This window comes from Varroa jacobsoni, unplaced genomic scaffold (genome assembly GCF_002532875.2).
Source record: "Varroa jacobsoni isolate VJ856 unplaced genomic scaffold, vjacob_1.0 scaffold_1124, whole genome shotgun sequence".
NCBI lineage: Eukaryota > Metazoa > Arthropoda > Arachnida > Mesostigmata > Varroidae > Varroa > Varroa jacobsoni.
Window position 1 is genome coordinate 150,904 of NW_019214026.1, and position 26,815 is coordinate 177,718.

Sequence of the window (26,815 nt, forward strand, 5' to 3'; positions counted from 1 at the left end):
CGATGCTTTATTACACTTTATGAGTGGTTTCGAGACTCGATTTCACGGCAGTGTGTCCTTTCCTATATAACATATGACAAAAAAAACATGGCAGGTACAGTGTATCTGGATGTAACAGTAGAATTCGAAACGTTGGGGTCGAGGACTGAAGTGACACCTTTTGATGCCGTATGGCATTCACGGTACCCGCTATTAGCAATTGGCTACGCTAAGAGTGAAAATGGATTAGTTCGTATTATAGAGTATTCGCTGGAGAACGACACTATCCACCCATTAGAGGACTATGAACATGAGTCTGCACAACCTTGTTGTCTATCATGGCATCCGTCTGAACGGTGTCTTGTCGCTGGTTGGGAGAATGGCGAGGTAACTATCTGGACGCCAATCGGAGGCACAATTGTGCAAACTGTGCAACATCAATACCCCGTATCGCAGATTGAGTGGAGCGCGTGCACACCCGTTCGACTAGTGACAGCTGATACAGCTGGGTCCTGCCTCGGCTGGCAGTTGCAGGATAATGTAGGTGAACAATTATTTTATCATGAAATCCGAGAGACCCTCGTTGACATTGTATTCCGGCCAAACGCCAAAGATTTCTTCGTTGCTACGGAGTCCGGAACATTATTCATAGTAACTGATACGGGACAATGCCACGATTTACTTCGTGTTGATGGGCATGTTATCCGCTTGCTGTACAATAGCAATAGCAATACCCTTGTAACAGTAACGGAAAACCTTGTTATATCTCAGTTTCGACACACAGAACAAAATGGCGTGGACCAAGTAAGTCGTGTCAAACTTGCAGGTTCAGGTTATCGTGCACGCATCGAGTGGCTAATGATGGGCGTCCTAGTCATTGCTGCAGGGGATACAAGTTTACGTCTAGTAAATCTGCGCACCAACGACAACGCTAACCTTCATGTAAGCTCGGAAAACAGCAATGAATCCTTTACTGCTCTTGCGGTTGACACTGGAAGTCACAAGGTAGCAGCTGGTACAACACATGGCAGAATTTTCATTTGGAACGAGCCATCCACAGCTGAGGAAGCAGAGGAAAGAAATGCAAACCCGTACGAGGTACAAGTGACTGGAAATTTTCGTACGCTAGGCGTTTGTTCCGCTTTTGGACTAATCAGCGCTGTTGCACAGGAAGTCACCGTGTTTCGGGAACAGCAGGCTTCCCTGGCATATTCGAGTCAACTACTCGCGCTCCAAACAGGCGCTAGAAAGGCTTTCATTGACCTTATCCAAATGTCCGTTAGTGTCAAATTAGAAACTGAAGTGCCAATTCGGGCGCTCTTCGCCGGTAGAGAAGTTGTCGGCGTTTCAGATCGGAAACGTCTTTTATTTTATGAACTTCAACATGCGACGCGAACAGCAAGATTTTTAGGGTCTATGAACACTACTTCAGTTCTAATTTCGCTTCACGACCAGAACGCTTTCGTCATCCAAAACGGTCAGATTGAGGTGCGGTCCTTCCAAGGTGCGCTCAATCAAACAATTGTGGCGCAGCAGGACGAGGGCGAAATAGTCTCAATTGATGTTGCTGGCTTCTTTATAGCTGTGGGCAGCAGCAAAGGTTGTATTCGCATGTGGGATGTCGGAAATCGAAGAGAAATCACCTCGCATGCAGGGCCGAAGTCCCTTCTCATTCCCGAACGGTCCAAGTTACACAGCGTTCGATGTAACGCCAATGGAACTAAAATCAGCGCCATTATGTCCTCCGTAGGTGGAGATCACACGCTTCCCTTATTATATGTGTGGGATATTGAAGAAGATGATGTCTTCTGCCTAGATTTTAGCAGACCCTCGAAGGAAGGTGATCGTAATAGGATGTACACGGATATGAGCGGCAAAGTCCCTGTAAATCACCTTTGGGATGGCGAAGATCCGCGTTTGTTGGTATTAGAATGCCATTTCGAGGACAGCAGTACGGGCAGTTCTGAGGCTGTTATTGTTACTGTCTTCGTGACAGCAGAGTTTGGTCTCGTTGTGCAAGATGCGGTAGCTTTTGATAAAAAAAAATTTTCCCTTATAGGTGCGCATGTACCTTACTTTTATTTAGTTTCTAAAAATGGGTCATCGGAACGAATGGGACCAGAAAAACTAGCTTATGCGAAACACGCTTACCGTCTAAGTATGAGTGATTTTGTTGGCGTGGAATCATGCGATCGAGAGACACGAGAGGCGGTTCTCAAACTGAGTTTTTTCCTCACAATTGGAAATATGGATGAAGCATTCTCAGCCATACGAAGCATTAAAAGTGAGTCTGTCTGGGAAAATATGGCACGTATGTGTGTCAAGAATAAGCGATTAGACGTCGCTCCCGTCTGCCTAGGCAAGATGAAAAAGGTCTCCGCTGCGATGGCATTACGACAGGTTCAGGCCAAGCACCCTGAGAACATCGATTTACAAGTGAGTACGGCATATATTTTATTCAATACATAGAATATCACAGTAGCAATTACAAATGTAATCTTGGTATATTTAGCATTATGAAGGAGGACTATCAAAAATCAGCTCAGGCCAAAAATCATGCAGTGCACAGCCATGTTTTTTTAACGAAAAATACTGCCATGATGCGCAAGTCATTACATCATTGGCAAAAGGAAACTTACTAATGATAAAAGGTACTTCAATATGGTCGTTTTATCAGGTAGCGACGCTTGCTATTTACCTTGGAATGATAGAAGAAGCTAAGAATCTTCTGGAAACGAACGCAGATAACCGCATGCTCATAAAACTCCTTTGTGATTTGAATCGCTGGGACGAAGCACTTGAGCTAGCCGAACGAAAAAGTCGTATCAACCTCAAAAACACCTATTTTAGGTAAGTAAAGCTGTTAAACCCAGCCCGGTTTCCAGAACCCGAACCACTTTGGGCTCTTTGGATTTTCTCTGGACTGTGGTTATAAAGATTAAATTTTACCATTAAAGCATTTCGCTGGTACTGTAGGAACCCTAATGTTTGTGAAAGTCATTTCTACCACACTAATAAACGTGAAACAAAGTAATTTGGGATGGGACGGCCCCGCATTACGGATCGAATGGTGACAGTCACTCAGTCTCAGTATTAGTGAATGATATGACCGAGCGAGTAGTTTCTGTTTATTTATATAAACGGTAAATAAGTAAGAGTACGATCGTTTTTCTTCTAACTGTCCGAAGACTTTGCTATTAAACCTGCTTACTTTTCGTCCATTACATCGTTTTTAGCAATCGGTGTTTTTTAATATAAACACAAAAATAATATTTTTAGATAATAATACCTTCATTGCAGTAGGAAAAGATTCGTTCTCGAACGCCTTTATAAAATTGCAATAGTGCTTGCAGCTGAAACGCACCAGGATCTTGCTAAAATAAAAGGTACAGGTTTGTTAAATCCAGACATTCTGTCCAGCTTTATTTTGTTGTATATGAGGCTTTAGAGGACCACGGAGAGCATTTGGACCAAACATATGACAATGCAAACACGGCAGCGGTTTAGAGCGTTCTTTAGTCAAAGATAACGTAACATCCATTTCGAAAGGCTTCTTCACTATATTATAAACACGTAAATACATCTAGGTGCGATTTGACTGAGATTATATAGTCTATACCCTTTATTAGCGGGGTATGCATAGCTTATTTTTCAAATTTTTGGCTAAGAGAGTAGGTTTAAAAAATGTAGAATTTACGTATTTTATTTTTACTAATTATTACGATTGGATTTACACTAACCATCTCAACAACATATCAGTTTAGAGCCATGTGTTTCTGATGAAATTTTTGGTAGTCTGGGTTACCCAAGCTTAAACTGCAGACACCGGCCAAGCATTAAATTGGACGCGTGAAATGGGATGCATTACAGCTCGTTTTACCCAAATAAATACGTTTTTGACTTCGCCACGTAACAAAGTTTACACAAACATAAATATAACCTGAGGTAAGGCTGACTCAAATATACTGATGACGCATTGTTATATTCAGTATAAAATATAACACATGTGATACAAGATATCAAATTAATGCTTGTTGCTTTTCATATGCTTGTACGCCCGGCCCAGCAAGTTCCTTAATAAGGCTGCCCTAGTTACTGCGATGAAATGTAATCTTTACGGAGCTCCCTTCCCTTAAATTTGGGCAAATTTGGCCAATGCATATAACGGAGGATGATATTTGTGTTGAAGAAGATATGTTTTTTGGCGACCCAATGAATAACTGCTAAGACTGCGTGGACATGCACAAAAAATGTTGACACACTCTTTGGAATAAAGCAATTCGAGAACGGTAGGCCGAATGGCCTCAAAAAGGCCATCTATACTTTTTGTCTTTAAGTATTGCAGTCCTCCCGCAATGCTGGTAAGATTGAACTATCATAACATGTTTAACATCAAACGCCGAACGCACTTGGTAAAGTATATAGTTGTGCTTGTCTTAGAACTATTTGATTCCTAATAAATAAAATCTGACAAGGCAGGGCTAGTAAAGTATTTATTTTTTTTTACCAATGATTTTTTACCAGTTGAATTTAGCAAAGGGTCCGCTGAATTCTGCCTTCTTCTGTGAGGTAGTACTTGAAACCTTTAAAGAACAACATAATGGTATTCCTGGAGGGGACCTTCACACGATCTGCGCCAACATCTGTAAGATACGGGCTCAATGACCCAATTCTAGCCTCTGTGAAGTGTTTTTTCAAGGCTTCTCTAATTCAATTTCACTACAAGAGGGTCAATACACACCGAACCGTCTTCTACTCGGCTACTTTTCATATTGAAGCTTCCTGGTGCACTACGTCATCAAGATGCTATCGAACATTTGACACGCGTTTAATGAAAACCTTGGCCACGTTATAATGTATTACTGATATTTCCCTCTAAAATTTCGTTCACGTCATATGCAACATAACATATTACTGGACAACACACAGGTACGTTTGCAGGTGTACGACTGTAGTTTCCCTGAGACCATATTGCATTAATTTTATTATTCGGTGGCAACCATCAAAAGAGCGCTCCAAAATTGCTCGAAATGCATCTTCTCCACTGTAAATTGGGGAAAACGAACCCCGATATGGGTTTTTGACTATTTTTACACAGAAGTATATATATATTTTTTTATTTCATTTTGATTCAGCCCGGTGAGAACTTTTGATTGATATCTAGAATGAACCTTCTCCCATAGACCTCCATGTAAATATTCGGTTGCTGTTTTTCCAGTAGAAAAACATTGTTGACGAAAATTTTACGAACGATAGCACATTTCAGCCCTTACAATTTTCCCATGGACATTTATACGAGGACCTTCAAAAAAAGAGCATGAATTGCAGATTGTTTGACAATTTGTTTGAATCGACATTTCGGTCTACGGGACAGAGAATTGTTAATCCAATCGGCTTCAATTTATTGGATGGGCTTACATGCAGCTGTTCTCAGGATGAAACTCATCATGAGAATCAGTCTAACCCGACTGAGACGTGAGAAATGGGAAAGAAACTGCTGACCTGCGGAATTAAGACATCCCATTAAGTTTATTTTCCGTGCAGATTTTTCCAGAATGAAGCTTGAGCGACCCAAAGAAATAGTTTAATCGGTGCACCTTAAACGGTCGTTTTGCGTCAGATAGACCTGTGAATCTACCCTTTTCATATAGATAGATAAACGTAAATAACCTGCTGACTGTGCCTTTTTTGTGACTGCATCTATTCTAATTCGAATGGAACTAAGAGTTAAATGTTTGATTGTAGGTCGAGCCTCACGTGCAAGTATTTGACATGATAGAGGCCGGGGGGCCTGTCCGTAAGTAGGTCGATTTATGTGCAACCCCGTAGTTCATTCTCTCCCTCATTCCTTGCCTAGCACAAATCAAATGATTGCCTTCTGATTATCCTTTGTTTTTCTAAACGCGCATCCTCCAACAGCTGTTTTTGCAACACGTCTGAGAGCACTCAATAACAGCATTTGCAATCTAAATCATGTGAAATAAAATATGTGTCACAGTAAAAGAGGCACGATATAAAGCCCGCAGGGCCCGTCTAATCTATCCTATTAAAGGCTTCGAGTAGTGGTCCAAAGACGATCTTTTAAGGTGGTTCGATGGGAGTCGCTAGAGCTTTATTCTGGGAAGATCTAAGCGGAATATTGAGCCGCCTGAATGAACACGTTTTTCCTATAAAGCAAGTTTCCTTTTCGCCAATGAGTATAACTTCCACTCACTCAGATTACTGCGTACAACCATAGCTGACTATTAATGACGAACCGACCAATCACGGTATCGTTGCCCTCTGCCGCTCTATCCGACCTTCATCGGTTCAAAGCCCGTGAAACCCTGCTAGTCTACCTATTTACCTATTTACAGCTAAAACTCTTTGTCTGTTTATTTGTTTTTCTGTAAAAAAAAAAGGTCGTTTTTAATATTAACCAAAAGTTCGTTCCAAACTGAATTAAAATGCAATACATGTTCTTATACCGAAATCTCAGTTTTAGCGTTGGAAATTCCCTCCTGAAAATCAAAGGCTTTATCGAAGCGGTATCTCATATGAAGGATTTGTTCCTGGTGCCAGTCGACAGTTCTCGCCTAACCGAATTAATCGCCTATATCTAAAATGAATATTTCAGCGTGAAAATGGTCAAAAGCCCAATCAGGGATTCGTATTGCCCACATGAAAGCGTCTCAAGTTATTTTTGTGTACCCTTTTGAACGAATTTCTGATAAGTTGAAAAATTGCATTAGCTAACACAGCGGATATCTTTCTTGAACAGCCTTTCTCAAAGATATTATCTAAAATATTTTATGAAATATCGAAACATTTTTTCATTAACTTCCGTATAAACAATATGAATATTGTTTATACGGAAGTTAATGTACTCTAACCGAAAGCTCTCGATGAAGTAAATTAAACTACCATGCATGTTCCTATAACTATCCTATATAATAAATCTTACTTTTTGGCTGGTAAGTGCCGTTTGAAGGGAGAGAACTTTACATGCTGTTCTCGTAAGAAGGATTTTTTGCTACCAATCGATAGATCTCCACGAATGGAGTGAAGATGCAATACATGTTTTTATAATTGTTGTTTTTATAATTGTAGTTTTTATAATAATAATAATGTAGAAGTGGCGAAAACCCTATTGATCATATCGGTCTCCTGCGTAGCATTGCGGTAAACACGCGTTTCGAGCGGTCTCTAATAAGTGTTAGTTGGAAAGGCGCCAAGTGTAGAACTGATCTTTTTTTCATTCGTTCTTAATAATCTAAAATATTAAAGAAGTATAACAAAAGAAAAAAGCCTACGAAAAGTTGTGATTTTTCGGAGAGAGAATCAATATGCCAATCAAGAACTATTGAATATTTGTCACTTCTTTCTATTTCATATAACATATTAACAAAACAAAGGTTTCATTCTTAAGCCTTGATGCCATTTAGGACCAAAGTCAACACATTAACCAAAACATGTAAAATCATCACGAAATATATATCATTTCCACATTTTATTAGTATACATGCAACCATTTACGACAATAAAAAAAAAAAAAAAACTCTTCACCCTGGTAACATCTTCGAAAAGGAATCAATAGATCAACCAATTGCATCAATCACAATGCGCATCGGCATACAGCCAACGCTGATTTATTCACTTGTATCCCCGGAATCAATCAAACAAGACTCATTTAGAGTCCCCCCGGCGAGCATATTAGCACAGGCTTATACTATAAACTATAGAAAAGTAACCTGTTAAATGGAACAGGTTATTACAATTTATGTTGGGTTGAGTGTAAGGCCAACAAGTCGGATAAATCAACGGCAAAACAGATGCGGGTCCATTTAGTCTAATACCAAAAACCTCTGTCTGTCTATTCGACCCAAATCGACTCGATAGACTGGTCGGATTGGGCTGCTTTATTCTAGCTCGCCAGAGTTCATCTTACGGTTAAAAACTTATTAGGTAAGTACACCTTTCCAGGGGAAATTTTTTTTCATAAAGCGTTAACTTAATTTACTTAAACTGGTCGTTCTTTGCAATGTTCTCAAAAACGATTCAAAATTTGTTAATAAAAGTATGCTATAGGAAAAATGTTTGTTCTTTTCAAAATAGGTTTATTGATGAAATACTAAATATTTCAATTCATTTTTTTCAAAAGTGCGAATAATTTACTCTGCAGGAAGGGCCAGTTTCTTTTCCTCTATGGAACGCGTGATGTTGGTTTGGCTAGTAATTTGGTAGATGAATTGCAAATCACTGGGCATACCTACTACCTACCGAATACCTTGAGATGAATACTTTTTCCCGAACGGTTGGGTTAACCCAAATTGGGCAAGCGAGAACAACTGTAGGGAAACGCGCGACGAGGGTTGAGGACTGGCGCTGCGTTCACGGCCAGAGGTAACATTAATCCCATTACGACAACTAATCACTGCTGAGACAGGCTAATAGAGTAATCGCTCTGCACTGACGAAATGAAAAAAAAACAAAAAAAAAAACAGGAAAATGACTAAATCAGGGAGATATGATTGCTATTATCTGATGGTTGCAATAAGACAACAAGATGAACAAAACGGGGCCTCGGGAGAAGTTCAACCGATACCTACAAAGGTTTCGATTTGCAGTCGAGCAATAGCTTATTTCAAGTTAGATATGACGCGTATCAAATGTTACAGGAGGCGTGCGGAGTAAACAATGCTGTAGGAATAGGAGAACGGGATACGTGGATCACGGTCTCTGCAAGCGATACATGTTATTAATAAATTCATTGAATTAGGGAATTTTTAGAATTACTGCAACAGGATAACGTAGTTCTTACTGGATCTCAGGACTCCGATACTGTAATTGAGCTACAGTGTATGTTAGGTCAGGTCTAACGCACAATAGATCCGTCCATATTAGAACAGGCTGATGAGATAATTGCAACATCTTAATGTGTACAATAGTGTAGGTTAACCAAAATGTAACAAATCAAATTATATAAATCAACGACAAAATAGGTCCGCCTAATTCAAAACAGATTTTCATAATTAATACAAAATAGTATACGATTAAAGAGCCTCACACAATCAGATTCTTAGCAAAAACCATAGAAAATACGATAGTGATGTTTATTCTATATGGCTCTAGCCGATATTATCCTACTAACTTTTTACTAAACGTTTTGACTTCAAAGCAAGGTAGTAGTGAGATTGCGAGTGTCCGAGTTTACTTTGAATAAGAGATGTTACACTAAAGAAGAAGGAGTAACGTGCCAATATAGGGCATCTTGCTTCCTTTTCCTTGGTTTATTCCTGGTAAAAAAAAAAAACAAACAAAAAAAGGATATCGTAATGCCTCACGGTTTAAGCTCGGGCATAAGCTTATAATATGATAGCTCATATTTCCGACGTCTTTACAGATATGCCAAGCATTTAGAGGAGTTGGGAAAAGTGCAAGAGGCTATCCTGTATTACGAGAAGTCTAATACACACTTGCAACAGGTGCCGCGCATGCTCATCGAAAAAGATATTCGGGCCCTAGAAATCTATATTGCCAAGAGTAAAGATCCACATTTTTTCAAGTGGTGGGCGCAGTATCTCGAAAGTCAAGGCGATACAGAAGAGGCGCTTCGCTATTACGAAATGGCAAAGGACTACGTTAGCTTGGTAAGTGCACAAATACTGTCGTTCAGCAGATTTGTCCTACAGAAAAAATAACACATGACAAATAGAATTTCAATTAAATGTCTGATAATTATACTATACTACAAATATACTTTTTCACTCTCTTTTTTATACCGAACGTTAATTTGTAATAACTTGCTTTATACGCATAAAAAAGTAATTACTAAAACTTGCTAATAACGTTTAATGGCTAGAGTCATTTCAGCCAATAACAGTGTAGTTCCCGTTGCAGGTATCTTGCAGCGTCATCACAAAACATTAACTCATACACTATAGAAATTGATTTCATGAATCTTGCAATGAAAAAAAAATGTATCAATAATACGGCTAGGTTTGTATCATTTCTCTGTATCTGTGACAAATTTTTTTTGTTCCATATCAAAGAAGTCATTCAATTGTTTTGAAAATCTTCACATCAGCAGAGCACGCGTGACTGGTTTTATTGCCACTCAGACTCTTTGCGTTCAAACGATTTTCTTTGCTTTCAAAGCGAAAACCAAAATTCCGTCAGCAAACTGTCGTCCCGTTCTCGCCGACAGCTTAGTTTTTGAAAGCGGAGTAATACCTTTAAATTATGTTTACGCAACTAAATTCCCGAAGGCTATATAAAATATTAGGCAGAAAGGTGTTGCATTTTATCTTTAACTACTAGATAAGTGTAAAAGCTCCCTAGATCTTCTTCACACGACATTTACTTCACTATTTGGCGCCTTTTAAGCAATTTTAAGAGAATGGGGAAATTTTCTATGCCACAAAAAATTATTATACGATCTAGACCGTTGACCTGAATTGTCACACGAAGCTTATTTTCTGCAACGATCCTCTTCAGCTATTAGGTTAATCCTAATAGCTGAAGGGGACCAAGTAGAGTGAAGTTGGCCTGATTGTCAGCGCTTGAGATTGTTTTCCTACTCGTTGCATGATAAATTTTTACGAATCAACAGGAAACACCTGATGTAATGTGACGACATGTTCAAAGATGTAGAAGTCCGCCGATCACGTAAAATTGTCATTATGTAATAAATAAAAGTTCTTCTTAACGAGCTTCCGATCCCCATGCTTGTCGGATATTCTCCACGTGCTATGTCTTACGGATCCGCATGGTTATCTGTCCATGATAGTACTTTTTGATCGTAACATCGATTTTTCGTAGACAGAGAGTTTTCCCGAAACAAAATTCCCATTTATTAACAATAACCTCCTCTATGTTGTTAGGAGAAAACAAAGCATCGTATAATTCTGCTGAGCCGTGTGGCGCAGCTGAGTTGCTAACTAGGTACACCATGTTAAGCCGAGTTTTTATGTAGAGAACGTACATAGTTCAAGCTAACATACTGCCAATATACGCTTAGTTAAACTCACAGCACTAAAATACACACAACAAGGAGACAATATAGTATTTTAGTGTTATGTTCCTTGGTAAATCAGGAGTTGTATTGATTCACAATAAGGCTACAATAACCAGGAATAACGGTATAAACTGTTAGTCGCCTAGTGACCCATTGGAAAACCATTGATTAATTGAAGAACATTTAATTACGGTGTAATATTCCAGAAAAGTTGTCACTGTATTATTTCTAAAGCGGATAGGTTTTTGTCAGCATAACAGTCGTAAGTTAATATATTCTTTCTATTAAAACGACGTGAATAAATGACAATGAAGGTGCTAATTTGTTTGAAACAGACTACTTTGGCCGTATTGTCTCACTGTTGTCCATGTTTCTTTTCTTTTCAAATTGTTATAGAACATCTGAAAATTCCAATAGGTTGCTAAAATATACAGCTGCCGAATAAATCAGGACGTTGCATATAAGTGCAACTTATTACGAGGAGAGTCTATATAAAACATTCTACTGGTCCTTTAAAGGGTCCAAATTGATCGCTCATTAATTTATAAATTAGTCTGGATTAAGCTTTCTAGTTTATTCTTTAGATGTTGCGCACCTTCAAAAGTGTGACGGTGATACGTTTTATTAACGATTCATGCAGATTAACATACCGTCGTTACTCAAGCACATTGTCTATCGGGGAAAAAAGCTCTTTCAAACTTTTCTACTAAATTTCTGAATGCTTGTCTAAAATGTCACTATATTACCCCTATTTATTTGTTGGTCGCGAACGCAGCAGCTTTTTCGCAAAGAGTATATTTGTCCCCGACTTATTGTATATACATGAAATTAAATCGCGCTTAAATTTTAAGTCTGTAAGCTGTTCTACGGGCTTTGCTGTTTACCAAGAATATTAGATTAAATATAGAAGTTTTCATTAAAAACTCCTCCTTACCACTTACCCACACTTATTGTTTATTTCTAATATACTTATGTACCGTAACGGCGCTGTCACGTGTGGAGAGCTACAATTGCAATACCGTCGTTAACCAATCTCAAGTCCTTTGAATTCGGGCACCTCATGAACTCTCCGAATTTAACAGGGAATCTCAGCATTTTGCCCGGCATTAAGAATCACCCAACCACAATAACCGATTTCTATGTATAACGATCACTAATGATAAAAAGTGGCGTCTGTACATCAGCATGAACCAGATATTGGAATGGCGGCTACGGGGAAGAAATGAAGGCCAGGTTTCAGCCAGATCTTCTTCCGCAAAAGACTACGGCTTGTGTTCAATGGGGCTGCGAGGACCTAATTCTGTGGGAATTGCTTCTTACGTATCAGAGGAGGCATCGAATAAACAAAACTAAGAAAAAAAAGCCCGATGGATAACGTCAAGTTATCCTGCTCCATAACAGCGCAAAGCTCCACCAATAAACATCGTCAAAGCTGCCGTCCTGGATTCTGAGTAAAAGGCGTTGTTGCGCCCTCCATTTCCGTTGGACCTTGCGCGGGTAGGACTTGTTCATTCATTGAGCAGTCACCTTTATGGCGTTACTCTTGACAAGCATTAACAGTACAAAACATGACTGGAGAACCTGCTACCTTCTGGCGAGACGGTGTGCACCATCTGGTAGGAAAATCGGAGAAAATCATGAACACTAACAGAAAATACAGAACATCACAGTTCTTTGTTGCAGAAATAAAAACTATTTATAAAGATTTCGTTATCATACCTTTCAACCGTTTTAATTAGTCATCTAAGGGTTCAGCAATTTTTAATTTAAAAAAAATCAGCAATGAATCGTTAACGTACACGAATATCTATTGCCTCTAATTGAGTTCGCTGCCACCTTTATATCCAACTACTTACCTTACGTCCCATTTGTGCGCATTTAGCAAAGTACAAGTAGTTGATCTCTCGTTGTTCTAGGAACACAGTGAAACGGAAAAGGATATCGGAAATACCCTGTTCGCGACCTTGAAACAGAAAGAGGCTCAAGCAAATGACCGGATTTAATCTAGCCAAAAGGCGATGCAGGCCATGCAAGAGGCAAGCTACTGAGAAAATCAACTAATTGTGTCCTGTTTTATACTTCCGTTACGCATTACTTTAAATGGCTTATTCTCAGCGCGACACTAAGTGCGCCTACACCCTGATTTTAACATGAACTAATTCACTTGATTCTAATAGACGTGCAGCACAACGGGAAAAATGAACGGATCAGCTGAAAATTGGGCAAGCTCAGACTGCATTCGAGTGATGGTGCTTCGATCGACGAAGAAAGTGACTTAAGAAGAGTTGTCATAAGAGATACTCGGACAAGTTATAAGGTATATGGATAGTGGTGATCCACACGCTCGGGCGAAACACAGCCGTCCGAGTGGCAGAATTGGTTGATGCAACAGCAGCAGCAATCAGGACACAGAAGGCTCTGCGGAGGAGACCTTTAATTAACCTAAATAATTCTCGCTAGGGTCTTCGATTGTTTCGTCAGAAGTGAGTGTTTTTCCTCCTAACCATAGAAAATCGCGTGCTTGCTACAATTTCCTCTCCTGTTTGGTGCCAAAAGCAATATGCGTAGGCCACAACCAACGTTGCTATGATACATTTGGAAGGCGAAAATATGTTCCTCGATGTGTCTAGGAACACTGCTGCGTGAAACGAATTTCACCCGCTATACAAGCATGACAAACATGCTACCCTGAGCAATTGTTTTTATTATTTGTTGCCCGTACAATAACAATACAGATGGTAAAAACGCAAATATATTTATACGTAAAATTTGTGATTACTACTGATATGAAACCAGATGGGGTCCGCCATTAGACTCGTATGATAGTGAACCACTACAGAACTCAATTTACGATTGAAGGCTATAATAATGGCCACTCCTTTCTTACACATAACATCCTGCTATTTTTTTTTTCTAACAGAACTTGAACCACGTTGAAACACGGGACAAATGCTTGAGTTCGATGTAGTTCATGCTTTGCTCTTGTTAATCGTTGCCCATCATCCGTTTTTAATTGTCTCGTCTCTGTTTTTTCATTACCCTGTTTCGAATAACCGACTGCATTGTTATGATCGTTCTGCTATCATCAATTATTGTTTTGCTGCCTTCCAGAGACGTGATAACATTGTTGTTCAATAATTCTCTTAGCCCGCTTTGCTACAGTTATCCTAATATGAGATTGTCCATTAATACTGTGAAGCTTCTGTCCTTTTAAAAGAATGCCTTTTCTTCTTACAACGGTTGTTTTATTGGCTTCAATCTCGTTTTTCTATTGCAAGTTATCAGCCATTTTTCTAACCGAAATTTTATGGAAGTATTAGGCATCTTGAAGATGAAAGCACCAAAAATTAATATGAAGAAGTCCGCAACCTAAAACGTAACGCAAAAGAAGTTCCGTAAACTTCTTCCGTTAAAGTTTTTGCACATGCAAAGGACGCGAACATACCGACGCTCGTAATCGATACCCAGCTGTGTCTCATGCGTTTGGTATCTCCGTCTTGGTCTTACGATTCATACAGGGCCTTTAAGCTTGTCGAAGTTTATTCTCAGGGCCTTGTACAGTTAGGCTAAAGATGCTAGAGAATTCAATAAGCTGCAAAGCATGTAGTAAAGGGAAATCATCAATTCGGAAAGCTTTAATTATATTTGTTTGTTTTTGGCAAAAAACAAGTGCGTGTAGATATAAGATCGGTAAAGTTTTTCAATGCTCATTTCTTTGGTCTCATTGTAGCTATAAACAAGATACATTCGTAGAGCATAAATACGGAAATTGTTTAGAGGGTCCTAATCCAAATACCTCACTGGAATTGTAACAAAAAAGCCAAAGATTCATCAGTTTAGGTAGTGGCTAGCCAGTTTTGTGAGCTGGTACTTGTGATAACCGACGTCTATTGTAAAATAACAATTCGAACAAGGTTTTATTTTTCAATAAATGTAGCTACGTTTGTGACGCCTAGGATTTGAAATTAACCTCTTCGCCGTAATGATAAAGAACGATTGTTCCGGTAAAACAGGCCACAAGTGCTGGATGTACTATTATACAGACATAAAGATGTGCCATATACTCCCAATAAACCGTTAAGCCAGATACCATTTATTGAACTTCGTATCCACGTTAATTCAAATATTTCAGATATTGAGCTTAATATTCCTCAAAATGTTGATTGTAGAAATAAACTTCAGCGTCTGATATCAATATATAACTTCAATATCTCAACTATCAATATATCTGCAGTCAGTACAGTTGCTCGCAAATCTTATTTTTGATAGGTGCGAATAAATTGCTTCTTTAACAACGTGGAAACCGCAATGGAAATTGCCAATGACGTCGGGGATCGTGCCGCTTGTTTTCATCTTGCCCGAAATCTTGAAGCACTCGACAAGCCCTCGGACGCTGTCCACTTCTTTTCCAAGGTTAGACTAGTGAGGTTCTAAAAATATTTTTATCTACGCTACATTATTAGAAAGCTGCGACCGTATAAATAGCGGTAATTTCTGAATGTAAGTTATTAAGGTCGTATTAAAATTGCATTGTTTACTTCTTGTCGTCTTCGGCTGATTCGAGAGATAGTGTCTTCGAGATTACCTAAAGCGAACACCAAAATAAATTTCTGGGTAATATCTACCTCTTATACAACAGAAGATATACAAAATCTTATAAGGAAGTAGTTTATGTGGCTATATATTTTTGCTTTTGGTGTTGGGTAATTCCTGCATTAATAATTGTCTATTTTATACAGAGTACGTACATTCACATAGTAGCAATATTATAATTATAGCCAAAATAACAAGAAGCACCTATAACACCTGGAAATACACCGCAGATGGAAATGAAAATGTAATAATGCAAACGATATACACACGCACCAAGTCCACTTTCTACTGCGGCATCATGCACGTATCCCACTTTACATATACTGGATGGACTTTTGTTTTTCCAGAAATGATGATCTTAGTGAGACTTGCCGGATGAATACTTGCCCTGATGTATCTAACTTCATTCCTCTTCAGTGCTCAAAACGCTGACCTGGAGTGCTCTTTATAGCAGAGCTAGTAATAGGAAAAAAGCATTTGATACCCCCACAAAACGATTCTCAGGAAGTCTTTCATATACGTGGAGGCACAGGAATTCCATTTCAACCAGCACTATCGACTTAGTAGTGCAATAACGGTGGCGAATACGGCTACTAAATTTAGGGAACTGCGCATGAAGTAAAATGGTTTAGGTTGGGAACCAGGCATAGACACGGGATATGTTTTATGCTTTCTGGGTTCAGCGGTTTAAAGTAAGACTTTTGGGTAGTAAAGCAAAACGTAGGACTGGAAACAGATTTTATTTATCTATTATTGGTTTCAGGTCCTCCAATCAGTCAAGTTAAGTAGACCCTTTAACACGCTGTAGTTCTGAGTTTGGGTCTTTTTGCCCTTGGGAAAAACGATTTATGAGCTTAATCGCTTCGTTAGGGACAACCGCATCAAATATATGAGTTTATGTGGAGCATACGGCTTTTTCTTTGTATTCACAGCTCCGTAGGGGGCGCGAGACAGTTAAAGTTTAGCGAAGAAATCTTTAATAGCTTAAGGAGCTTCCACATGCCAAATATGCTTGATCCAACTCATCTGTAATACCACGACAATGATACCCTTATACGTCAGCTGGAAAATCAGAAGATCACCTTGCTAGGTTAACAGAACCGCTTTGTAAAGGTTAAGAGGACTGAATAGGCTGTCGTTGGCGCACATGCGCTTTCTTCACTTAATAATTATAAGAGTTGCCTATAAAATTACATTCAAAAATCTGGTACTATAATTTACCGGAATAATTAATGATTTACATTTAAACGACCATAAAATGCTATTACGGAAAGCACTTAAGGATACTGAGGTATTTTATCAGTTATGTTATTATGCGAGATCGCGCCTCATATTGCTAATGATTGATGAAGAAGACACTTTCTGGCATAAAATACCGGACCAAATTTACTAACCAAAGGTCCCCGAGGTTTCGTTAATTACATCTCATCAGTCGTTCGTTGAAATGAACCGTCATCGACCACCACGTTTGGAATTTGGAAATGGTGAACTTTATTTTAAACGAAAGAAGAGAACACCTTTGATTAGATGCCCTTCGAAAACATCAAGCATGCCATCTCGAATGAACCACGATGGAAGTCGTTTTGTTTACACGTTACAGAGCTCCCTCATGCACTCTCCGTTTAGATTAGATCAGTATTCTGGGTTCGATATGGACGAATGGATTCAAGGGCGTGGACAGAATCAGGCTTGGAGTTAATATAAACAGTTTGGTTCTCTACAGGGCCACGAACTCGGCCCGACGATCCTTCTGAGGCAGGCTCCAACATTGTTGATGATTGTAGGCCATAACATCCGCTAATTGTGGGAGGATTTCATGAACATTCGATCATTTTTCGATCATGCTTGTACAGTTGCCACTTGTGAAGATATCAGCTTGAGAAACCTTCGTTCTTAACGTAGAAGCTTGTGTATATAACTTTACTACGCAGAAATTACAGCATGATTAAGTACGCTGTGCTTGGAAAAAGATTAACGATGCCTCAGGGCTCCGTTTCAAACAAGCAATCTTCTAACCCTTGGTCAGGTCTAGTGGCCTACAGATAAGGGATGGACCATTAAAAGAGACTCGTAAAGTAACGAGACTGTCGCGTAGGGCGTGACTGTATCGGACATGTATGTTCTTGGATATCGCCGGTTTTTACTGTACCCGAATTGACAATATTTACGCTGAAGTGAAATGCACAAGCGGTAAATGTATGGGTGATTTATATAGGATTGCACATTTATCGATTGATCTAGTGACTTTCACGATATTCGAAAAATGATTGCCGAGTAAATGAGAGTAGTTCACCATAAAAACAAAGTATACGGTTATAAATTAAATACAAATATTATATGAATATTTATGATACTCCGGCAATTGAGTCAGAATAAGTATATAAATATAATCCCCCAAATTAGCTGTTGTTAATATTATTTCTCTTAGGTATGAGTACTCAGGTGAATACCTATTGATGTAGCATGATCTTATCCATGTTATAGGGTATGTAGAAATTAATTGTAACATTTTACCTCATGCTTTAGGCAGGTGCAATTTCTAACGCCCTTCGAGTTTGTAAGGATAATGCTATGGACGACCAGCTTTTCTATTTGGCAATCCAGAGTCAAAATAGTCAAGATATGTTAGACGTCGCTACATACTTTGAGAACGAAGGCGAAAAACAACGCGCTGTCACACTCTATCAGGTAACACTGTAATTATATATGGGATAGTTACTAAGTGAGTGTAACCTAAAGACAATTCCCAAGTAAGAAAAAGCCTAATTATATTTACTGCAACAAATATTTATGTTTCTTATACAAATATATTGTATTTTATCCATATAAAAAGGCTAACCATCTTTAGAATAGGGGTAACGTCGAGTGACCTCCGTTTTATTTTGAGATCTTTCTCTTTTAACTTTTGCACATCCTGAAAATGGTCGTCTGTGGTGATAGTGTCTTCTTGAATTAGGTATTTTTTGCGGATGGCGTAGAGGCAATGTCATTGGGAACCAGATTTTCAATTCTAGGTCGTATGTACATAAACTGACGTGTTTGCGTATTTTTAGTTTTTTTTTTTCTGCTGAAGACTATAAATAACGACACTTTTAGTTTTATTGGTTTGTTTAAGCAAGATAATAACGTTTTGGAAGTTCCTCACATGTCTGAGAACAACGTGTAATTGATCGTAGCTAAGCACAGGTACTTCGAAAAGGAGTAGAACGTCTTTTGTTGTTTGTTTTTGTGCTTTGTTAATTTTCACACCTGAGTATGACTCTAGTGGAAATCGACAGCGGTGTAGTGTGAGGCCGTTGTCTTATGAAAGACTGAGAGTGACACTCAAAAGCATGGCAATGTGGCCCTTGAATCTATAGGTGGTAAATTTTTCGGCAATAATATGACTGTATATATCATGAACGATCATTATTGTGTTGCTGCAAAGTTTAGGAGGATCCAAGTTCCTCATTAAGGTGATCAGCGGACCTTTTTGTAGTTGCAAGTTACGAAGAGGGAAGTTGTCGAAGAACTGTATTGCAAAGTATGTCGCGTTTGCCGTTGCTTGACCGAACGAATTATATTTGATAAGATTTCCGCCTGAAAATATTGTCTATAATCCTGTCCTCGTTTAATCGGCTATCATGTATTCCGGCTTGTCTTCATAGATGTGACCCTTCACTACAGGCCTCTTCGGTATCGGCACTGTTATCTCACTTGACTACTGAGCGAAAAGTTTATTTTTACTGCGTACACCATAGAGCGGCCAGCCTCGTCTAATAATGCGCCATTTGTCTCAGACGTGGGTGTTGTCAAACTAAGTAGATCTGCTAATTTTGAATTGTTTTCTATAGTACATACTGTATTATCTTTGACACGAATGGAAACTCCGAATTAGGAGTCCGAAATCTGGCTTCCGGGCACCAAAAGGACGGCGATGTCCGATGATGCTATTGCAATTATCATATTTCCGTGCCCGGGTACTTTGGCTAGCTTCAAATCGATCACGAAGAGTTCACCTACCCTTCCTGGAGTATCGGTGAGGATTACTGAGCCGCTGTATTTGATTAGACAACAAAAAAACATCAATCAAAATTCTCTTTCTCAGTCGTTTAAAATTTAATTCTCAAATCAAGTTAAATCTCATTCTGTTCATAATGTCGTGTTGGAGTCCCTGCAGAATTTTGTTTTCTTAAGGTTGATATTTATTATTATGAGCAGGTAAAATTGCTATATTTAACTTGAAAGTATTTAAGAACTTTATTGTGATGAATTTTAGCTATAGCGAGAGTCACGTTGCTCTTCAACAATCGGTTGTTGCGATGATGGCCTTAAGTTCCATCATTATTATTACTGGATTTTTGAGGAGGTTCTGTTTATTTAACAGGTTGGTTACTTCTTTCGTCATCAACATAATTAGGAATAGATTTTGAACCTCGTGAGGCATTTGCGTTTACCCAACATTCTTTATAGATTTTTGCAAGTAGTCATCTTTGAGCAAACTTGTTTGAATGTAGCAGCTTACCCAACGATCTGCATGGATAGATACGCAAAAGTATATTTTTTAATAATAGGTACTCTAATTTGAAACTTCTAGTCGTTCCTTATGTTTGACCCACCTATAGAATTTCGGTCCGTCGGCGTAGACCAAAGTTTTTGCAAGGTTATCCTATTTGCAAGAAGCCATGAATAATAACAACAACATTATTTGTCCTTTTTTTTTTTCGATATATTGTGCAGACGCGTTTTTCATGCGAAAAAAGTACTTGTTAGTTCTGAGATAGATGTAGATGCAGTCGCTTTATGGGCATATATCATGCACGAATCGTTCAATGTCGACCGTCGCCATGATGTTCGATCTCCTCTGCCTTGGAAGTAGCTTTTCCGCGTTCCTTAAATTAATATACCGTAATAGATTTAATTGCAATCGATGGTCTTCAGAAATTAGACACTGTATGTTACGACCCACTAAAGCCTAAGCGCATGATGTTTATGCTATTTGTTCTCTTTGTAACCTACCAAACCTTTTCTCTACACAGAAGGTCGTAGGTGTAGCGGAATATGTGGCTCGGCTAACTCTTTAAGCAATTCCCATCTTTTAGGACAGATCAGACAAAGTGAATCAGTTGTATGATACAGGCCACGACTAAACGTAAAATTCTGGATCTGGATTAGAGACTTTCACACTCGTAGTTGAGGCTTGGTGTCTTCATTGAGCCACAGTAGAAAATGAACATGCGCTGGTCATCTTTTTTCGTATTTTATGACTGCCAAATAAGCAACAATGTCGCCGAATTTTTTTTATATGTTATTTTATAAAAAGGTTTTTTTTTTTTAGTTAAAACACTGTTTCAGTTAAATGTGGTTGCTTTTCTAGTCGTTAATCTTCAGTAAAGTGGCTTACATTTTGCTTAAGTGGCTTACAGGGCGCATTGGCCATCGCCGTCAGGTATAGCGACGCATTTTCATAAGTGTCAATGTATCTGCGTAGATGCCATGATCCGCTTGTGAACGAAAGTGAAGCGCTTACTAACGTCTGCGAATTTACATAGTTAATCATAGAAATTTTCGGTTATTTTGAATATCGGATATATTTTCAGACTTAATCTTTGCAGCCATACCAATGAAAGAAACTGGAAATATGATTGAATCGACCTTTGCAATGTCGATGCACATATCGAATCGAGATTGATAATCCAAAAATGATCTGCAAATCGCTCGTCTGTCGATTTGGTCACTTTGTTTACGGGGATTATCTTGGTACCATAGGAAATGTGTCATAGTATTACACTTGATTCTGTTGCATTTTGAATAATCCTACCTCGTTGCTGCACTGTGCGCTTGTTCGTACTCGTCTGGTCGTGATCGATCGGGATCAGTAAGGATATGAGCTCATGATATACATTTTGACTGTTTTTAGATAGCGTAAGAAATGTGTCTCCAAAGTACCCTTGTAAGTCTTCAACGATGGCACAAACTTTCTGGATGATTTAGAAGGTACAGATGGTGTGCAATGCTGGATTTAAATAAATAGAGTAGAGTTCACCAGCTTTTCGATGATGATACAAATTGAATCTTGTAACTTATGGATTGCATTGTTGGCTGACCTAGGTAACAGACAGTACCAGGCATTTAGGGAACCGCTGGCTCGAGTAATTCGAAAACATTTAAAAATTAGGCAAAATTGACCCACAGTTATATGCTAAATTTTCTAAATACAAGGTCTATAGAAAGCGCACCTTCAAAAATTTCTCTGGTACTAATGGGTAAAGGCGCAAATTTAAGGAAAAAAAGACTTGTTTTATCTTGTTCTCCAATACAACACATGCAGTATCAAGAAAGACATCATTACGTTTTGCCTTTACTGCATAAGAATAAATTTAGTTGTAGGGAATGCGCGTTGTGTAATCTACGTAAAAACATCTAAAAAAAAAACCTTACAAAATTAAAGAACCCTATGTATTACGTTACATAGCCTATGTGCACATAACGAAAGAGCATATATATAATATTACTGCTACCACTAGTGAAAGCATTCGATATTTTAGTATAGCCAATTAATTCTAAACGAAGGTGTTTTTTTGTTTAACAGAAGGCCGGTTGGCTAGAGAAGGCGCGTGAGTTATCTGGAGATTCAAGAGTCAGTATAGGTGAGGAACTTCTTGGTCAAGTAGCACAAGAGATCTCAGCCTCAAGCGATGCTGCTGAAGTGCAAACCGCAATAAGACGCCTCATCGATATGGGGCTCACGGATCAAGCCGTGGAAATTCTTGCACTCAACGCGCAGGCCGAGGCTGCAATGGATCTCTGTGCACAATACGATGTGGAACTCAGTGAGCCTCTTGCTGACAAAATGCTAAAGGGTGTCTACGGTGATGCTCGGAGAAGACTATTGATCAAAATAGCTGATTTCTGCCTAAAACAGAAAAGCTTTTACTTAGCTGCAAAAAAGTATACAGAGGCCGGAGATAAGCATAGCGCTATGCGTTCTTTAATTTTAAGTCAAGACACAGATAAGGTGGGTCTAAGTAAATGAGCATTGGCTCAAAACTTCATTAGTTTATATGACTTATTTCTGTTCTCAGTGAAATATATATGCTATGAAAATCTGACATAGCCTAATGTACTATAGACTGTACTAAGCTGCTACGTTGGAACATATTCACATTTAATTAAATTCGTTTACCAAAGTAAAGTATTGTTTTAACATATATCAATGAAAGGCTAGTAATATTTCAATAATATAAATAGAACATTGCACCTGCCTTTTCAGGTCATACTACTTGCTCAGGCATTAGAAGATCCCGAAATATATATCCAAGCCGCGAGCTATCTGCAAACGCTCAACTGGCGGGCCCAACCGGCTATAATGCGACACATCATCGAGTACTATTCGGCAGCCGGCGACCTCGAAATGTTAGGGAACTTTTATGAAAATTGCGCGGTCTCCGAGATTGTGGAGTACCGAAACTATGAAACAGCACTAAGCGCCCTAAATGAAGCTTACAGAGTCCTTAAGGATGCTCCGATCGGTGAGTATGTTCTTGCTTCTGCTATTAACAGTTAAGCTGAATAATACAAAGATACTATTACGAAATGCAACACAATTTTTTTTACGATACTTATAAACACAAACAGTCGTAAACACAAACCCTCTTTAGGAAATCGTTAATCTATGCTTTACTGAAGTTGGCCAATACGCACATTGTCGGTTCGTCCTCTAGTGTCAAGGACTAGGAATAAAGCTCTCCACTTCCTTTCAGTGGCACAAAGCTGCAATACATGCAGTGGTTTATAAGCAGGCCTATATATTCCAGAAGATCTATAACAATATAAAATAAATATAACTGAATTTGCAGAAAAGACAAGTTAGTTGATGTTTTTAACATTTTAGGTACTGCCTCGAGTAGCAAAATAGACGGTTTGAGACAGAAGATTAAGAACGTGCAGCAATTCCTCAAACTGAAAAAGGTCTATGCGGACGGCGAATTACGAGAAGCTTTGGAGAAAGCCCAACAAATGATTAAAGAAAATAATGTGATCGTTCGCAAAGGTGACATTTACGGATTCATCATAGAGCACTACGTCGACAATGGCCAAATGAGGTACGTCGCTCATTACGTACTATCTAAAATTAAGCTTGCCAGACAGAACCCTAGTTCAAGTAGTCAAGTGGATAGAGGGCCATGTGCTGGCTGTAGTGCCTGAAAAAGAATAGGCCGTTCTGTTGACAGGAAAGAAAGTAAAGGCTTTTGGATATCCACTGAGGACATAAAATTGCTATTGAGTTCAAGTATATAAGTCAAGTTCCTGCAAGTTATTCTACGCTGATTTATGACCTACTTAGTGTTGTGGACAGGAACCAAGAGGTTACTCACGATCGTGCCCGGCTCGTGTTGAAACAGAACAAATATCATTAGCTTGCTACTGTGTTTGACCCTCTCATACTTCATATGCGGAGCATTGTGGAAAAAAGCCCTCAGCGAGGTAAAGAGCACACAGCTTCTACTTACAATCAGGATGTATCTAACGCGCAACCCGACTGCAATAGCGGAAGCACTATGCGTTCTAATATCACTTGTCTTATAGAAACACTTACTAAAAGGGGGAAAACTTCTGTGTGAGCACTTTGCTTTGCGGATTGAAGCAGAAACTTTTAAGCCACAGCAAGAGGAATGCAGATACGCCGCGGGCACTGACGCCGGCGGCCAGTGGATTCAGAATAATAGTACCTTGGCTCAAAAAAATCAACAGCAAAGTTACATACCGCACGAAACCTAACATTCTTAAAAGTTCTTGTGCAATTGCCAAGCCAATATATTATCCGTGCAGTGTGGGGGGGATCGACAGCTCAAACCATGCTGTGCTAACCCTCTAAGAGTTAGACGGAAGGGACCGAACAGTAGAGAAAATCTCCACAAGAGAGCTCATGGGGGCATTATAGCCTTTATGGCGGAGAATAAGAAGTAGGTCGCGGCAGGTGTCTGACACGAACCGCTGCACAAGCATACGTACATAGAGCCAGGCGCAAATAATATAATGAGGAATTAGCATAATTAATATAAAGATCTATTCTAGTCTGTCAGAAGACGGCGCATAAGAATAGATCCTTCAGAACGAATCTATAATATCAATTTTGGGTTGGTGAATATCTTAGATTAGACTAGTGAGTATCTTACTCATGAAGGTCGTTGTCCACTATGAATTTTCCCTTCGAAAAAGAACATTTTAACCAAGTTTAGGTAAAAAATCAATAAGTTTATAGGTAGTCATATGTGGAAAATTACGAATAAACTTTGACGATTATTTTGAAATGCAATGTTTTCATTTAGCCCTCACCAACCTTAACATAGCGTAGAGAATAAAACTCATATTTGTAATGGTAACCTATATGTTTTTTGACTGAATTTCGAACAGGACCGCGTTGCGAAAATTAGAGGAGATGGAAGCCGATTGCGGGGGTAGCGCGAACACGTATCTTGATGAACAAACCCTCGCCAAGATTTTCGCCTCTACTGGAGGGGGTTTCTCTGATTTAAACGGGACTCCCGAAGCCAGCGAGAGTATAGCAGCAGAACAGAATGGGAGTGTGAAACATGCCGATCAACAGGAGATATGGACGGCTCAGTAACAACTTATTGATTGGCACGACAGCTATATCACCGCCAATTGAATTACATATCATTATTGGGGCATAGACTTGTAGTAGAGAACAGCAATCCTGTTTACTCATTGAAAACAAGAAAAAATGTGTAAAAAAGCGTATTATGTTTATTTAATTTTTTTTTTATTAACATCTTTCGCGATTCCTTTATTAATTAAATAGTGAGGTTCCGTTTCCTTTACAATTTAATGCGTGCTAGTAATACGAAGGTTGTAAGACTTGATAGTAGAAGCCGTTGTACCTCACCAGCTATTGTTCCCTGGAAGATGCTTTATTTTTCAAACCTTAACACGCGCATAGATTGAGCGTATAAATACTTACAGCTGCAAGGTTTTGTAGAAGTAGCCTGGTTATCAGTAGGTCACATTGTCACCAAAACTATATTAGAATTACGCATTATGAGAGAGGAGTTTTATCTTTTTATTGCTGACAGAAATATATTCTCGTTTCAAAAAAATTCACACACTGATTTTATTGTATATTTAAGCTGACTATATACTAAGCGCTTGAACTACGAGGTCTAACTGCGGTTGACTTACAACCAAATGCCATATAAATTTTCATGGCATTTTACATTATATGTCAAAATAAATTAAAAAATTCTAGATGTTTACAGAATTGAAAAACATCATATGCTCCATTGTAAACACTTTATAAATGAAATAAGTCTACAGCTGAGTATATATACGAAAACAACACCTCAATGTCGTTCTGCGATCTATGAATGTCACATATGCGAAAAGCTTGAATAGTTTTTAACTTTTTGTAAGTTCTCTCAAACGAGACAGGACAAAGCTCAACAATAGTCATCTGCAAACAAAGCTTGAAAGCTTTCGAAAAAGTGTATAATTTTTCAGATTGTTGCTGTAAATCACTTTCATTGTAATGATGAGATTCACGAGAAAAACATTGATCCGATCTTCACTGTCGGCACCTTCCTTATTGTAGCGGTTGATGATATAACCATAGTTGATGAATGGCTTTTGGCACTGCTACCCATGCATATTTTCACTCCTTAAAGCTTAGCCTAGATGTATTATGTGGGATCTAATTCAGATAATGGCAATGGCAATTTCAATATAAAATATTTGCATTTTAAAGCTGTTTTGCTATTAAAAATGAATACAAACAAGTAACAGAATTGATTTTGTTGAATCAATAAACCAACACTACGAAAAACAATATCGACTTTTAACTTCCTTATCCCTGTAACCTCCTTGAAAGCAAACAACTACGTAGGTACGAATTTAAACCATCCCTATCATTTGATTGCCTAGGCAGTATTACGTTATTGGCTTTAACCCAGAAATGGTTTTCTGTGGTAATTTCTAGGCGTCAGATTGAATACAGGGTTTTTGATAATAAAGAAAATTTATGTGAAAGGATAGTTAGAGATTTTAAATAATTCTAATCAGTAAGCAACCAATTTATTCATAAAAAAAAAAAATGTTACTTGAAAGAGATCAACGCAAACAAGTATCTCCGATTAGATTTCTTTCATTAGACGTCTTCATAGCCGCGTTCCGCTAAAGTCTATATTAATGCAGCATGCAATCCATCGTTTTTTTTTATTTTTAGTCATTTAGTGAGCTACGTCGCTAGTG

General features: G+C 38.6%; 1 protein-coding gene across 1 annotated transcript; it reads left to right on the plus strand.

Moving 5' to 3' along the window:
• Positions 1 to 26,696, plus strand: LOC111266885 (intraflagellar transport protein 140 homolog). Its single transcript, XM_022844732.2, has 9 exons — positions 1 to 2,415; positions 2,657 to 2,829; positions 9,362 to 9,608; positions 15,245 to 15,388; positions 18,095 to 18,256; positions 22,140 to 22,565; positions 22,821 to 23,079; positions 23,442 to 23,652; positions 24,965 to 26,696. Exons 1-9 carry the CDS (start codon positions 88 to 90, stop codon positions 25,176 to 25,178), a joined length of 4,164 nt encoding a protein of 1,387 aa, XP_022700467.1. The 5' UTR covers positions 1 to 87; the 3' UTR covers positions 25,179 to 26,696.
• The last annotated feature ends 119 nt before the right edge of the window (positions 26,697 to 26,815 follow it).